The 16748-nt window shown below is 48.4% G+C and overlaps 1 protein-coding gene across 1 annotated transcript in view; it reads right to left on the bottom strand.

Annotated features, from left to right (window-relative positions):
• Positions 1-16748, bottom strand: part of MAP4K5 (mitogen-activated protein kinase kinase kinase kinase 5) — a 53122-nt gene that overhangs the window by 24255 nt on the left and 12119 nt on the right. Inside the window, exons 3-4 of the mRNA XM_050336161.1 lie at positions 10089-10146; positions 109-199 (exon numbers count right to left, since the gene is read on the bottom strand). Coding sequence (XP_050192118.1) covers positions 109-199; positions 10089-10146 — 149 coding nt within the window. The remainder of the gene's footprint in view (positions 1-108; positions 200-10088; positions 10147-16748) is intronic.

Below are 16748 nucleotides of genomic sequence, written 5' to 3'. Positions count from 1 at the left end.
AATTCAATCTATGGAAGAACACTGAGAGAGGAGGTGAGGATTAAACCACCCTGAGAGCTGTTTGGGAGAGAAAGCAGCAGAAATGTGGGAATAAAGAGCGGGATTTACCTGAGATAGCTCCCGAAATAGGCGACTATGTTGCAATGCTTGCACTCCTTGACCATATATATTTCTTGCTGGATCAGTGAAAAGTCGTCTCCTGGAAAACAGGAAGCAGCCAGGGGTTACATCACACGGGGCTGGATGTTGGGAGAGGCCTGGAGGGAACTCGGGAAGAACACGGATTGGGCCGGATCGTGGCTGAGCCCTTCTGAGCACGTCAGCCTTTCACCCTCTCAGCCTCAACCCTTTTATTCCATCCTTCCATCAGGCACAAATATTTCCTGGAGATCAACAGGGAAGGGCTGGCCTGAGCACGATCCATCGGTTCAGACAGCTCAGCACGCACGGGGACATCTGGGAAAGGAGGGGAGGGATCCCATGGAGGGATGGGAGCACAGGAGGAACCTCAGAGCAGCCCCTGTGGAGCCAGCAGAGAATCCCAGCTGGAGCTGATCCAGCTTTACCAGCAGAGAATCCCAGCTGGAGCTGATCCAGCTTTACCAGGCCACGGTGCTCGCAGCACAGCAAGAGGAAAGGTGGCTGGAAGCTCATTCCAGAGTCTCCTGCCTGGAACCAGGAGAGCTCACATTCCACAGGCTTGTTATTGAAAGTGTTTCATTCCCAAACCACCGGGATGGAGCAGATGGCCCGGACACCCACTCAGCTGACTCAGAGCAGCAGCACAGAGTCCCCAGCACGGACTGTGCCTGGCTGGGAGCGTGGTTTGGGATGAGGACACCCACACCAGCACGCTGGCACATCCTAAATATCCTCTGGGGGGAAAAAAAATATCGACTTAAAAGGAAGTAATAATGTTCTAGATGCAATTTACAGTTCTATCAATATGTTTATAGAGATATGAAGTGGATAGCAGGGAATGTTCTCTACAGAATCTACGGCTCCAACCCCGCAGCTCGGCCCCAATATTTTGTTTGTTATTACCTTTATTCTTCCTTTGGACAAAGGGCAATGGCTTTAAGCTGAAGGAGGGGAGATTTAGGTGGGATATTGGGAAGGAATTGCTGGCTGGGAGGGTGGGCAGGCCCTGGCACAGGTTGCCCAGAGAAGCTGTGGCTGCCCCTGGATCCCTGGAAGTGTCCAAGGCCAGGTTGGAGCAGCCTGGGAGAGTGGAAGGCGTCCCTGCCCATGGCAGGGGATGGAATGACCCGATCCTTAAAGTCCCTTCCAACCCAAACCATTCCATGAAAACTGTAACAGCTTGCAAGACACAAAAGACTAGACTTGAACTAAAGATTTTATGGTTTAGATCAAATTCTGCTCTGGACGATGTGGGAGCTGCCAGGAAGGGAGAAACTGCTTTGGGTATTTTCCTTCTGTTTAAAATTTCCCAAGTAAAATTCTCTCACATTTATTATAAAGTCAGGGATATCCAACCCAGCAAACATGAACTGCTTTGTCCTGTTCCCTTTAATTTAGATGGTTTTGACAAGTCCAAGAGGACTCAAGCACTGCTGTAAACTGGATTCTTCTTGTGTTTATTTAAGTAGTAGTGTAGCTAATATTTTTTAATATCCTCTTTTAAAAGAGATATTTATTTATATTTGCTGTGCTTCCCTGAGCAATGGTGTTGCTGGCTAAAGAAGTGCCAATAACAGAAATTATCACAACCTTTCTGTCTCAGTGATTGCCAGACCTTTATTTAAGAAAACAGCCATGAAATAGGAAGGTGGAAGGGAACACACGTCCATGAATCCACCCCTGACCCATTTCAGTAAATCCTCAAGGGCTTCTTGAAGTTGAATTATGTGGAGAAACACTTCACTGGGGCAGGAAAACATTAGCAGAGGAGTTTCAAATGTCAAGAGGCTTTTTATAAACATCAGTAGTATTTTTTTAAATAATGAGAAAGAGAAAAGGCAACAGAACTTCTATAAATTTAGCACAGCTTTCCCGCTGTGCTTGGTGTAGGGGTTACCTTGCAGCTACAACTTTGCCTGAATTCACAAGTCCTGCCTATAAATGATCACTATGGGCAAGGGATTTTTGAGTTTAGAGAATCCTAGAACGGTTTGGGTTGGAAAGGAGCTTAAAACTCATCTCATTCCAACCCCTGCCACAGGCAGGGACACCTTCTACCAGCCCAGGTTGCTCCAAGCCCCGTCCAACCTGGCCTTGGACACTTCCAGGGATCCAGGGGCAGCCACAGCTTCTCTGGGCAACCTGTGCCAGGGCCTGCCCACCCTCCCAGCCAGCAATTCCTTCCCAATATCCCATTCCCTCTTGTCCTGTCATTACCTGCCTATAAAAAAAGTCCCTCTCCCTCCTTCTTATAAACCCCCCTGAGTTTAAATCTGATGGATTCATTCCTCCCATTTCTCCAACAAACTTCCTGAGGGAAGCTGTTGGAATTCTCACAGGTAACACCTGGGGCATTTTCAAACTACACAAGAATCTTCAAGAAAGTCAAATCCAAGTGGTTCTGAAGATGAATCCTCCCATCCCACATGGAAAAAGGGTTCTGTCTCTCTGCAGCTCATTGTCCATGGGTTCAGAGGATCCAGTGCCAAATCCCCACAGCCTCTTCAAATCACAGAATCCTTTTGAAACAGCAGAATCCTGGCATATGTGGGAAAAAAACCCATCCCTGTACCAGCAAAACCCTGCAGGCAGCAGCTGGAATTGCCCACGGACAGCACGTGGATCGGGCTCGAGTGTGGAGCAACAGCCAAGTCAGTTCTAGGAACCATGACTAATGAGGCAAAATTGAAGGAAATACAGGGATTTGGGCAAGAAAAAGGCTGACAGTGAAAAGATAATAACCTTCATGCACATGAAAGATAGCAGGGAAAGGGGGAGGAGGGATAATCCGTGTCCAGTTTGATAACAGGACACTTAGTGGGCTTAAATTGCCTTAACCTACACTCCCTGTGCAGATGGAAAGCTTTTCCCACTGGAATAATATCACAGCACTGAATGGGAAGGGATGGGAAGTTGTGAAAATTCCCACAAGTGGAAAAAAAAAACAATAATGAAGAAAACACTGAATAAGAATCCACCAGGAACAACTTGGAATGATCCTGCCTGTAGTGGAGGGACACAGCAAAGATGATCCCTCGGTTTTCAATTAATAAATGAAGAATTCGTGCAAGAAATGAGGGTTAACCTACAGGAAAAAGGGGGGAAATAGAATTTGGAAGTGGAAAGGGGGTGCAGGCTGAACACAGATAGAGAAGTGGCAAAGAGATGGAAAGAAGAGAAGCATCTGTGAGAAAAGTTTGGCTAAAATATGTAGGAAATGATCGTGAAAGATCAGACACAGAGATAGCAGAGAAGATGTATAGTCACTCAAAAAGGACAAGAATGAATACAAAACAAAGGAATTCAGAGTTTCCAGGCAGCTGGAGTATTAATCTTGGCAAGGGACGCTGGAACGGGGCAAAAATGAAATATCCTTGGACAGCAGGGAAAAAAACCCAGACAGAATTGGTAGAAAACACTTCATTGAGAGGGAGACAGAGAGATAAAAAGAATTAGACCAAAGGTGACAAAACATCCACAACAAAGAGCTTCTCATCTGGTTTAGCCATCAGTACTAAATTACACGGAGTCGGGAAAAGGCCGCTCTTGCTGCTCACACGTCTGCAGTGCTGGGATGTGCTGAGCAGGAGCGTGGAGCAGGGAGCTGCTGGAGGCCCACGAGCAGCAGTGACTCACTGCAGCCTCTGTTGGTTATGTAATTTTACCTCTGCAGAGGCACAAGGACACAGCTTGGACACACAATGGAATATTCTCCTCGGGCGGCGGCCGCTCCGCTTGGCACAGCCAGCTGCTCGTTGTCCTGCACAGCTGGCAGGGAGGGCACTGCTGAACCCACTGTGGGGGGGGAGAAGGGCCCATCCCACAGGCTAAGAGAGGTAAGGGCTGGGAAATTCAGGATGAATCCCTATTTAAATGGGAGATCGTGGAGAAAACTGAGGGTGCCTCAACAGCAGGGAATTGTTCTACTCACAGACACGGCGTCTCTCCTGGGGGACAGGCTGGGAGAGCTGGGGGGGTGCACCTGGAGAAGAGAAGGCTCCAGGGAGACCTGAGAGCCCCTTGCAGGGCCTAAAGGGGCTCCAGGAGAGCTGGAGAGGGACTGGGGACAAGGCATGGAGGGACAGGACACAGGGAATGGCTTCCCACTGCCAGAGGGCAGGGATAGGTTAGATATGATGAATGGCAAAGCTGAAGGAGAGTAGGCTTGGATTGGGTGTTGGGAAGGAATTCCTGGCTGGGAAGGTGGGCAGGTCCTGGCACAGGTTGCCCAGAGAAGCTGTGGCTGCCCCTGGATCCCTGGAAGTGTCCAAGGCCAGGTTGGACGGGGCTTGGATCAACGTGAACAAGTGGAAGGTGTCCCTGCCCATGGCAGGAATTGGAATAAGATGGGATTTAAGATACCCTCCAACCCAAACCATTCTGGGATTCCACGATTCTACATGGAACTGGAATGCAGATATCCTGCCAAGATTTCCTAGATGGAGAGCACATGTCATTCTTGAGTTGGCACTTGGAATTTCTAACTCTTGGCACTTGGGCTTTTTAACACTATAATTGACATTGGTTATTTAAAAGTGGCATAACATTTAACGAGAGGGCTGTGCAGGACAACGAGCAGGGTCACAGCACCACAGCCTCTGCTGGGACCATCCCTCCAACACTTCTCATTTCAACAACCTGAGCTCCCAAAAAAAACAAGGGAGGAAAACCCATGGGAATGACAAATATTCACCCCAGTCCACACACTCCCCAGCCAGGCAACATCCACCAGCTCCTCTGTGCTGACTTCCAGACATCCCCGTGCTCACTAATTCCCAATCACTCCCTCCAAATCCCTCTCCTGAACCTCAAGAGCTCTGCTGATGAATAAGGATGCCTCTCCCAAAATGCAGGATCTTCACCCAAACTCCACACTGCTTTTCCCAGGACTCATGGAAAACCTGCAGTCCCACAGCAAGAATTTAAATTCCCCCAAAACTTGAAACTCAGAAACTCGATTCCAAGCAGGAAACAGCTATTTGGAAACAGTGATGTTTCCACCAGCAAATTTTCCTGCTAGGCAAGTAGCTGCCAACTCCCAACCACTGATGGTCCTCATTATCTCTCCACTGATATAAAACATTCCCGACGGCGACGCTGCCACAGCAGCAGGAGCTCCACGGCAAGTGACACACGAGAGTTCGGAATGAGTATCCAACACCAGAACCATTTCCCTGTGGATTTTCTCTTCTGCCCAATCAGTATTGCCCAGAGAAGCTGTGGCTGCCCCATCCTACTGGAATTGTTCCAGGCCAGGGTGGACAGAGCTTGGAGCAACGTGGGATGGTGGAAGGTGTCCCTGCCCATGGCAGTGTCACACTCTGCGTTGCCTTCCAACTACACTGTGTGATCTTCCATGCTTCTTTCCTACTCAGAGCACCCTTATCCCACCACAACCCTTCTGCTGACCCTCTCCATCCAAGAAACTCTGTGTTTTAAGTGAGAATTTGCACTTGTTTTGAGTGAAAACCTGAAGTGTGAACCCACCCGCTCTGAATCCGCACATCTCTTAACAACAAAAGTGGATTATAAATTCACTAAAAGGATAAAAAGTAAAATTAGCCCAGATTTCAACAAGTTAAATATCATTAATTGTGGGCACTCTAGATCCAAAGACCAGGCTGCCTCTGCTTTGCTCTGTGCCTGCTCCTGTGGCAGCACCACACAGGACATGGCCCAGCACAACCAGGCCACGTGCAGGCTTTGATGGCTCTGGCACACTCGGAACCCCAGGCATTCATCCCAAGACACCATCCCAAGCCCAAGCAGGTCACACAGCCCAGGGCAGGGAAGGTGTGTGTGGCACTGAGAACTTATTTTCATCTTCCTCCAGCTCCAGGTGCTGCCAGCAACGGTTCAAGCCCAGCAGGATGAGTTTAAATCAGCCCCAGGCTTAGTTTAAACCAGCCTCGGGCTTGTTCTCCAGAGCTCATGTCATCTTCAGGGGATTTATCCCATGGAGAGCGAGGCTGCATTGCTTCAGTCCCCTCTTCAGTCCCCAAAACACCCTGGACTAATTTGTGGTCAGCCTGAACTGGCCCCGTGGGCCACGTTCCTGTGTGGAATACGAACTTCCTGATCCAAACCACGGGATACAACACACACACAGAACGAGCCAGAGCTGCCTCTGAACTGCTAAGCACAGCACACACCTCTGGAACCATCTGTACAGTTCCACCTCCCAGCTTCAGATCCAGCCTGGAACAGGCAATGAACTGGCTGCTTTCTGGGATCTCACCCGGAAAATGCAAACGTTGGACCAGAGGAAAACCCGCAGTGAGGTTTTTTCTGTGACCCTGGGGGAAGTTCAGAGCAAGATTTCCACCGGCCCCTCTGAGTGTCAAAGGTCTCTGAGGGCACCATTTACCCCTGCAGCAGAATTTAAAACAGACATGACTGTATTTTGAAGTATTTTATTTGTCACATTTTCCCAGGGTAGAAAGTTCTTGTGGCAGAAAACTCCACTGGCAAATAGTCACCCCTTTGTATTGACCCCCCTCTCGATTCATCTGCTAAACCCATAGATGGAAGTGGCTTTAGTGTTTCAGACAGTTTTGGCTTCTCTGCTGCTGAGTACAGTTGGATTAGTTTCTGAAATAGAATTGGCTCCCAAATTATTTGAGGCATTTGTGCTCAGGGAATGCTGGGAAATGTCATTAGCGTGCCATAATACTTTTGCCTAATGCTCTCCAAGTCTATGCCAAGAGAAAAAAAGGGAAAAACAGCGTCTATTTTGACTCCAGCAGCACAGCTTAAGAACTGTGGGAGCAGACCCAGAGCACTGCCCCGAATTCAAATGAATCACTGACAGCTCCAAACTTTAGGCTGAGTTTATTTCCTTTGTCTGGAGAAGAGGAGAATGCAAAAGCTGACGAAATAAAACCCAGATTTATGTTGGGCTCCTGGTAAGTTGGAGTCTCTTTGCCTACTCACTGCCTGTGGTGGATGAGGGAGGAAGAGGAACAACCCCCCTGCCATGTCAGTGATTTTCTGAGTCTCCCCCAATCCTGTCATTTGACTGTGTGCAGTCCCTTCAGCTTTCATTCACCACATTCCTCACCTCCTCTGGGGTACTCTCTGCTTCAGAGTCTCCTGCTCCCCACTCCCCTGTCTGTGCATTAATCAAGTGGTGAGTTTTTGGAGCTCTGACTTTTCCATCTGCTAATTAATTCCCATCCACGAGCCACCTCCTCCTCCACCCCAGAAGATGCTGTGCTCACAAGCCTATTTCCCTGGTGACTCAATCAGGAGGTTTATTACCAAGCTTTTTCTAGCTGTGCCCTGTGGTCTGACAGGAGCTTGTGCCGGTGTTCCCAGGGGCTGCCCTTCCCAGGAAATCACCACAGCCACATCCAACAGCTTCTGACACCAGCCTGCTCCTGGAACTGATGGTGCTCTGCAAGTACAATCCTACAAAACTACTCCAACCCCATAAAAAATTCATCAGAACGCTGAAGTGTGGAGCAGCCAACTACTTATTCCTTCAAAAATCCAGAATATTTTCAACACGTAGACATCCCAGACAACTAAAAAAGGAGTAAATAAGTCAAGAAATGCTGTGAACCCTCCTTAAAAACAAACCAAGCACCCAACAAGACTCTGCCAAGAGGCTGTGGGTGGACATGCTGTGGATGGAGATCAGGTTGGCAACGTTTAAAAGAAGATGCATTAAAAAATAAACCACCCAAAACAAACCAGGAGAAATCGCTTCCCTGCGGCGAGTCAGGCCAACATCATTAAACACAAGCCACGCTCATCAGTGCTAATTTAAAATGGGGTTCTCAGAGTGGTGACTTTGGGCCAGAGTCTTGCATTTATCTCCTCGGTGCTGAAGCAGCACCAGGCAGGGGCTGCTCAGCCTCCAACAAATCCTGCTCTTCCCTGGGCTCCAAAAATTCCCAACAAAAGCTTCACTGGGAGCAGGTGCAGAGACATGAACGCTGGAGGAAGCCTCTCCTGCCTTAGCAGTGGGTTCATATTGTCCTTTTTCTGTCCCCAAAGCACCGCTCTGCCCCACCCCAGACCTGCTGAGGTCGGTGGTTCGCTCCCCCCGGCCCCGCTGCCCCCAGCTCTGCCCACAGCGTTTCCCACAGGGAAATGAGGGATCCCTGCTGTGCTTCCCACTGCATTCCCACTGCCTAACCAGCCTCATCACTGCAATCCACTCAATACACCCAGCCCTCTTTGCCAAGGGAAGGTGAGCAGGCACAGTCACCCAAAATCAGTGGGTTTCACTTCTCCCCTGAGCCTCTCCATGGTTCTTCTACCTCCAGTCTTCAAAACCGTCTCTTTTTCCGCACACAACCAACCAGAAATAAAAATGAACCCTGCATGGTAGAGTCCCTTCAGCCCTGCCTCCCATCTCCAGCAGAGGATTTAAAAGCAGCCCACACAGGGGTACCCCCAAACACCCTCCCCACCTCTGGAGATGCAGAGCCCAGAAAAACCCCTCAGTCACAGTTGGGATCTTCATATTTGAGTCTTTCGTGTCCTTTTCTCTCCCACAAACTCGTGCAGTTGCTTTTTGCACCTATGTGACCACAGCTTAATGCAACGAGGAGATTTACAGATATTGCAGAGAAAGAAAATTGCAATGCAGATATTGCAGATGTCCTGACCTCAGGACATCTGACATGGAAAGGACCACTGAAGGAGTCAGAATGGCCTGTGGGGATCGTGCTGGTGGGGGTTGTGGCCGTGCCTGGAGGCTTTGTTGGCTCTAGAGGGTGAGAGTGGCACCACCTGGCTGCTCTTTGCTTGTTCACCTGCACTGGGAAGGAAAGGAAGAGCTAAAGGATCAAGCTGAGCCTTTCTCTTCATTTATTCACTGGAATGTTTCGGATTTTTCCAGCTGATAAAGATGTCAGATTTCAGGAGCTTTGGGCTGTTAAAAAGATGCAGGTCAGAAGGGAAAGCAAGACCCCCTGAGGAGGGAGATCCAACTTCATCTCAACTATGTGAGAGGCTGGGAGAGCTGGGGGGGTTCCCCTGAGAAGGATCCAGGAAGACCTGAGAGCCCCTTGCAGGGCCTAAAGGGGCTCCAGGAGAACTGGAGAGGGACTGGGGACAAGGCATGGAGGGACAGGACACAGGGAATGGCTTCCCACTGACAGCACTGGGTTAGATGGGATATTGGGAAGGAATTCTTGGCTGGGAAGGTGGGCAGGCCCTGGCACAGGTTGCCCAGAGAAGCTGTGGCTGCCCCTGGATCCCTGGAAGTGCCAGGCTGGACGGGGCTTGGAGCAATCTGAGCTGGTGGAAGGTGTCCCTGCCCATGGCAGGGGGTGGAACTGGATGATCTTTAAGGTCTCTTCCAACTCAGACCATCCTGGGGTTGTGTAATTTCCACTCAGGACACAATTTCTGATTGCAGCCCTCTGTGCAGGACTCAGATGAGGCTTCAGCTCAGCAGCAAGTGAGCTTCTCCTGCATCTCCTGCTTTTATGTGGAGTGGCAGAAAATCCACGGGGAAATGGAGTAGGAGGAGCCACCCTCCTCCCTCAGCACCAGTTACAGGAAAGATGACACGTGAAAAAGCACAGGGTTCTGTTTTTCCCACTGCACCTTTGGTGGGAATTAACATCATAGCCTGATCCCTTCCCCCTCTCAACTCCCACAGCCTCCCACCTCCCCACTGCCTCAGAGCTCACAATTTACCACCTGCCCTCGATCTTCTCTTTGCACTGACAACGTGTGGTAACTGCAACATCTTTTGGTGCAACAACTGATAAGGGAGATAAGAGCAAACAAGGAAACAGTGAGCAGGACACAGCCAAAAGCAATGGTACATCCTGCAGTGCTTCCTGTCATCTAACCACTGAAACGACACCAAAAAAATACCCAAACACTTCTTTTGTCTTTAGAACTTCACGGTGTGTGAAAATAAACACGTGGAAAAAAAAAATGAAAACGCAATTCCAAAATAGCGGAAAGAACGTCAGACTTACCAGGCTCTAACTTGATTATTTTTACAGCAGCCAGTTCTCCTGTGTGAAGATTTCTAGCCTGAAACAAGAGAGTGAAGACAAATTTAATTAAATTCTCCTGCAGAGGCACCTCACAGGGTCTTACAAAGTGTGCAAAGATAAATTACGATGTGTGTTACAAAGCTGAGAGTGACCTGGGTGAGGATTATCTGGGTTGGGAATTAGCACAGCATCAGCCTAGCTGGAATTGTGAAATGCTCCTGGCAGTTCTTTTGCAAGACTTGAAGACAACTACCAGCAAATCACAGAATTTAGGATGGAAGAGACCTCCAAGGTCATCGAGTCCAACCCGGAGCACCGAGTGCCACGTCCAGTCATTCCTTGGACACCTCCAGGGATGGGGACTCCACCACCTCCCTGGGCAGCCCCTGCCAATGTCTAATCCCCCTTTCTGTGAAGAAATGCCCAACCTGAACCTGAAAATGAGATTTCATGCCTCTCAAACACCATTTCTAGGGGGAGTTTCCACCGTGACGCACCAAGGGCTGTCAGAGCTCAACACCCATCTCGTGGTGCTGAAACCTCAGGGTGCACCGAAAGTGGAACTGAGAGGTGCAGGGGCAGGGGGGAGGCACTGCACAAGCAGCTTGAACAAGTCACAGCTCCTTTCCAACAACTTCATTCTGAAGAGCAACTCCTTCCAGCAGCCCTTGCTTCCCACGATCCTTGGGAAGAAGGAGAAGGGGTAGGGAGATCCAGTTAAGCCTTCACAGAACTGCCCCAAAATTCACACTGAGAATTCAGAGCTGGAGGGAGATGTTACAGAAAAGTCAGGCAGAGAAAGTTTTAAAAGGGGGTTTCATGAACACTTTTAACCATAACAACACGACCTGAATCGCTCAGGCACCACCACTCTAAAATTTTAGACACACAACCCGATTCAATCTGTGGCATTCCCCTTCTGCTGATCATCCAAAAGTTACAGGAGTCCAAACCCAATTGTTTCATTTTTCCCCTAACAAACAGGAAGAGTCTTCTGAACAGGTGAAGAAGTGGATTATAGCAAATGGAGGGAAAACTGGGTGAAATCCATTTGGGCAGTTATTTAAGATGAGGATGTGAAGCAAATCTGACCCTGCCAAGGGAGTCACTGCAGAACAAAACACTCTTCTCCTGTGGATGGATAAGTCTTAACAACAGGTAAAGCGAGAACCTGAAGGGTGAAGCCCCTCAGTTTTAACAAAACTTATCAAGCTTCCAGACAGGGAAAGGCTTTCCAACCAAGAAAAAAAAAACACAACAAAACCAGACCCAACCAAAAACCCACCCCAGCCATCCCTGGCCTTTCAAAGCCCTGCAGTGCTCAGATGTGAGGTGGGTGTCAAACGCAGGCCAAGGACACAAATGTGACTCAGCTTGAGGTCAGAGAGAGAACCTGAACAACTGTACAGTGGAACCAAACATCTGAAGGCCAAATCACTGAAGCAGATTGTCATCTGCAAACCACAAAGGAAACATTCACCACTTCTTAAAGTACCTTCCTACCGCAGCAAAATCCTTCAGCATCCAGAAGGAGAATGCATCCCAGCATGGATTACAGGATTAGGAGCTCTCTGCTCCTGTTACAGCTGATGATGCTGTTGGGAAACACGGATGTTCCCATCAGGGACACACCCCCTGCCTTGGGGAAGGCAGGGATTTCTCACTGTCCAGTGCTATCCACAAGGAGCTGAGCTGCTCACATAAAGACTGCACGGTTGCCAGAAAATCAGCTTCACCTCTGAAGCACAAAAAAATATCATAGCCCTTACAAATATTCCTTTTCCATACAAGCAGCAATTGCTGAAGGAAAAAAGCCTGAAGGAATGGATGGACTTTGCCAAAGGCCTCTTGGCTGGGATTGGGAGGTCCAGGCTGGAGATCGGTGCCGTTCCTGGCTCTCAGCGCCCCCACACAACAGAGTTCCACCAAATTCTACCAAATATTACCACCAAGCTTTTGCATACAACCCATACCTTGGACGTGGACTATTTCACATTTGAACCACCAAACTTTGCTGCTGGAACACAAAGCTCCCTGCTGGGTCGGTATTTATGAACCAAACAAATCAAGTTCCCTGAGCCACTCGCCCCCAAGATCAGTTTTCTGGCCCTACAGTTTCTTTTCCAGCCATTCTGAGGCTGGTGACACCAAACCCACCCATCATCATCAACTCCTGGTGCGCCAGCACCGCAGGTAAAAACTTTGCTGGGTATTCCCTGATCCTCAAAATCCTGGTTTGGATGCCCACAGGCGTGGAATGGCATAAGATCTTCAGTCTAGACAGCCGAGAGTGTGCAGCAAATCACCCAGCGTGCTTCCCACAGAACCCCATCCCTTCCCCCTTCCCACCTGTCAGCTGCAAACTCATCAATAATCACCTGCTGCTCCCTGGCACGTCATTAAAAACGCAGGCAGGCAAAGGTGAGAACTGGTTCTCCCTGGGACACGCCCAGAGAGGAGAAGTGTCAGCTCAGGAGTCCTCAAATCCTCGTGACAGGTGTGAGCTGAACCATCGTTTCCCAGCACTGATGACTTCACTGCCTTCTGGGTTTGGGTTGTTTTGTTGTTTGGTTTTTTTTTTCAGAAAGAATTGTGTGGTTATCAAGGAAGTCACAAAGCAGGAAGGCACCACATCAGCACTGCTGGCTTGGTGAATCAAACCTGCAATTCGACTGCAGATCAAAAATATAAATCCCTGTGAAGAATCAGTTAATGATCCATCGCTATTTCTTACTGAAATCTCTCAATATATCAACGTTTCTTATTTTTTCACTGCAGAGGGGGAATCGAAACGAGGCTAATAAAAAAATTACAGGTCTTCTACTCCTCTTAATTACATTTTTCAAACCCAACAGCAAAACACCTGCCTCTTCCCCACCCCCTGACGTTTCCTCAGTATTCCAAGTCTCAATTTAAAATTAACTGAAAGCAACCAGAGGAGCTGTTACTGCACCCCAAGTAATCCAGGCCTGTTCGGTATCTCACAGGCTGACATGGAAAATTGTCATTTGTATGCATTTATCTACATGAAGATGACATACAGACAATGAACCTTGATGATCTCTCCTGAACATTTCTAATATTTCAGTCTAACGGAAGATAAAGCCTGATAGGTTTGTTATTGGCTTTAAATTCTTCCAGCCTTGATTTCTTCAATATGCAAGGAAGCCTCCTGAGAACTCATCCAGTCATTAAAGGCTGAAAGACCAAATGCACACCTCCATCAGCAACGTGGTCCAGTTCCTGTGGACCAGAGTGGAGCCCCAATTCCCAGGATATTTTCTTTAAGACTTCCCTCAAGAGGAAAACAAGAGCTTTTGCTATTTATTACCACTGATCTTAATTTTATTCCACGAGACCCAAAGGTGAAAATCCTGCTCCACGTCAACTCGGAACGAAAATCAAACCCACGGGATTTTGGCAGGAGGATTCCACAGCTCCCAAAGCAGAAAATGTGACCTCCACAAGAAAGGGACCAGAACAAGGATGTATTTGAATGAGGTGAACCACAGCCAAATTTCTTCTGCTCAGTGTCACTTAGAGAGGACATTTCCTGAGAAAGCAGCCTTTTGGTCACCTCTTCCTTCAGCTGAGTGACAGCATCCCACTGAGCACAGCTCTTCCAGGATATGTCAGCAGCTGAATACTAACAGAACATCACATGGAGCCTGTGTTCAAAATAAAACAAAACTACTCCTCTTTTTTTGTTGTTTTTTTTTTTCTTTGAATATCCCATCGCGTCGCTGTAGGGGCCGAGCACATCACACCTCACACTGATGTGACAGCACGACGAGCAGGATTGTTTTGGGGAGCTGGGAGGGTTTTATAATGTTACACACTCAAAAAAAACCCCAAAAAAAACCAAAACATTGGGGTTTCCCACTGAGATTTAACTTTCCTCCCAAAAAGCTGCTGTGGGACAGCGGAACCTGAGGTGACACCCGTGGCAATCCCTGTGTGTGATTGTTTCCCACCAACACCACACGTGAGGAAACACGTTCTGGGTAGGACACTTTCTGCAGCCAACGACCAGAAATAACACAGAAAACTGGTTTCAGAACCAGTTGTGCACTCTGCACTTGTGTTTTATTTGTTTTCATGAGTGCAAGCCAAACAATTCCACCCCAGGGGGGTCCACAGGACTGAGCCACGTGAGACGCTCCAAACTTAAGAGAAATCTTGGACATCTGAATGCAAGTGCTCAGTGTCCTTTTCCAGGCACTGAACACCGAGGAAAAGAAAGATTCAGGCAGCAATATCCCTCTCCCAGCCTCCAAATCAGCAATTTGGATTTCCATGGTGAAACCCCCTCCTGTCCCCGGCACTGCTGTCTCATCTCCAGCCTCGGATCAACCGCCCGGCTCTCCGTTTGTTCCACTGGCTCTCCATTTAATCGGACGATAATTGCAGCTCCCCTGGCAGCCCTCCCACCCCTCCCCTTCTTATTCAGCCCTTGCCAAGCTTCACTCACCAGTGACCACGACGTTGTGCCGTCCCCAGCGCTGCCCGTTCCTCCCCAGTTACCGGATACCCCTTCAAAGGGTACCTGACCTCCTGCCCTGCCGCTGACACGGGAGCTTCTCAGCTGCTTTCCAGTTCCTGACCTCTTACCCTGTGCAGCTCTTAACCTGCTCTTTGTGGCATGGAAAATCCCATTATCCTGCCTATCTCATGGCACTGTCAAACAGACCCTTGAATTCACCTGCTGATGCATCTCTAAATTCACGTTTATCACTGTTCAGAGCTCTCAGCCAACCCCAGGAAATGTCTCTCAGCTGGGCTGCCCTAAATCCACGACAACAGAGTCCTTTCTTACACACAGCAGGTATTTCCTCTGTGATTAAAAACGAGAATCCAAAATATCACAGGCACTAGGGGAATTAAAAACACAAGATATCTGAACAAATCAAGACTATGTAGAGAAAGACAGGGGCACAGAGGCCCTGCAACAGCAGATGGGATCTTGAAGGTGCCACCAAATCCAGCCCAGGGGGGGTTTTCATCATTTGCTTGGGGTTTTGTTGTGAGCACACAGACAAACATCCCTAAAATCCATAAAAGTCATTACCCAAGAGGCAGTATTAAGAAATCTGACTGGAGCTGCCAGACTGAATTAGGTTTCTGATCTGAGCAGTTTAACATTTACCCCTCGAGCAAGTGGCAAGTGATGTGTGAGGGAAGGATTTGATCTCAGTGGACGGTGACTTGCTGGGCCTTAAAAGAATTTGATTTGTGCCCTAATGCAGAAATTCAATTAACTGTTCCTAGAGTTTATCACAATTAATTACACAATTATGATCTGCATAAACCAACCTGTCAGTTTCAGAAATTATTTGTAAATAGAGCGGGAAAAGTATCAGGCAGCTAAAACTACTGCTTTCCAGTTTTGGACTGAGCAGGGACTGTGCTGGTTCCTCTCCTGCTACCAGGGCAGTAAATCCTAAAATCACCCTCAGAAGACTCGTGGGAATGGCAAACAATCCATGGATCCTGCATGAGGCCAAACCCATCCAGGTGCAGTTCTAGGGTTGGGGGTTTACATTCTCTTTTATATAAATAAATCCAGCAAAACCAAGCCAAAATTCCCCACAGCCCCATCCCAAAAAACCCTACAGGACTGGGAAAAGTCCCTCCTGCTCAGTGCTGGGAGCTTCTCTGTAACAGATGCTGAACATATTCTTCTCCTTTACCTGTGATGGTCTGTGGATGGATTAAAATGTAGAAGATGGAACAAAAGAGGAAAGAAAAAAAAAAAAAAGGGACAACTCTGGCAAATGTTAATGCAAATCTTCCTGGATAGGCTGAGGTTTGTGCCAGACCTGTCACAGAATCCCAGAATGGTTTGGGTTGGAAGGGACCTTAAAGCCCATCCCATCCCACCCTGCCATGGGCAGGGACACCTTCCACTATCCAAGTTTGCTCCAAGCCCTGTCCAACCTGGCCTTGGACACTTCCAGGGATCCAGGGGCAGCCACAGCTTCTCTGGGCAACCTGTGCCAGGGCCTGCCCACCCTCACAGACAAGAATCCCTGCCCTCTGGCACTGGGAAGCCATTCCCTTGTCCTGTCCCTCCAGGCCATTGTAAATAGTCCCTCTCCATCTTTCTGGGAGCTCCCTTCAGGTCCTGGAATGCCACAATCAGGTCATACTGAAGCTTCTCTTTTCCAGGCTGAACAATCCCAATCCCTCCAGCCTTTCCTCATGGAGAGGTGCTCCATCTGTCCCTCCCATTCCTCTCCTAAGGAATCACCAGCTCACCTATGAATCAGATGTCTGGTTACTTTTTGCTGCTGGAAAAAGATACCTAAATATAATTTCTGCTTTTCAGTCTCTTTTAGGAAGCAGAATGATCCAGAGGCAATTGTTCACCCCACCATCTCCCAGCTGGATTTTTGGAGGTGGAGAGCAGTACCAGGCTCCTTTATAGTGGAGGGCACAGAAGCTTTCAGAAACCATTTCCCCAACAGAGACTTTATAGATTCAAGATACCAAAACAGAAACATCTGTAAACCAAAAATAAATGTGAAAAAGATAAATTTACAGGCTAATTTTACTTTCCAGTTTATCCTGAAGGGCATCACATGAGAGCCATCGCTCTGGATCTCCCAGGCTGAACGTTGTACCAGGACAAATATTGAC

This window comes from Myiozetetes cayanensis, unplaced genomic scaffold, assembly GCF_022539395.1.
Source record: "Myiozetetes cayanensis isolate MyiCay16 unplaced genomic scaffold, myiCay2020 scf6-25, whole genome shotgun sequence".
Lineage (NCBI taxonomy): Eukaryota > Metazoa > Chordata > Aves > Passeriformes > Tyrannidae > Myiozetetes > Myiozetetes cayanensis.
The sequence above is the reverse complement of the archived record's forward strand: the minus strand, read 5'-3'. Positions and strand labels throughout refer to the sequence as shown.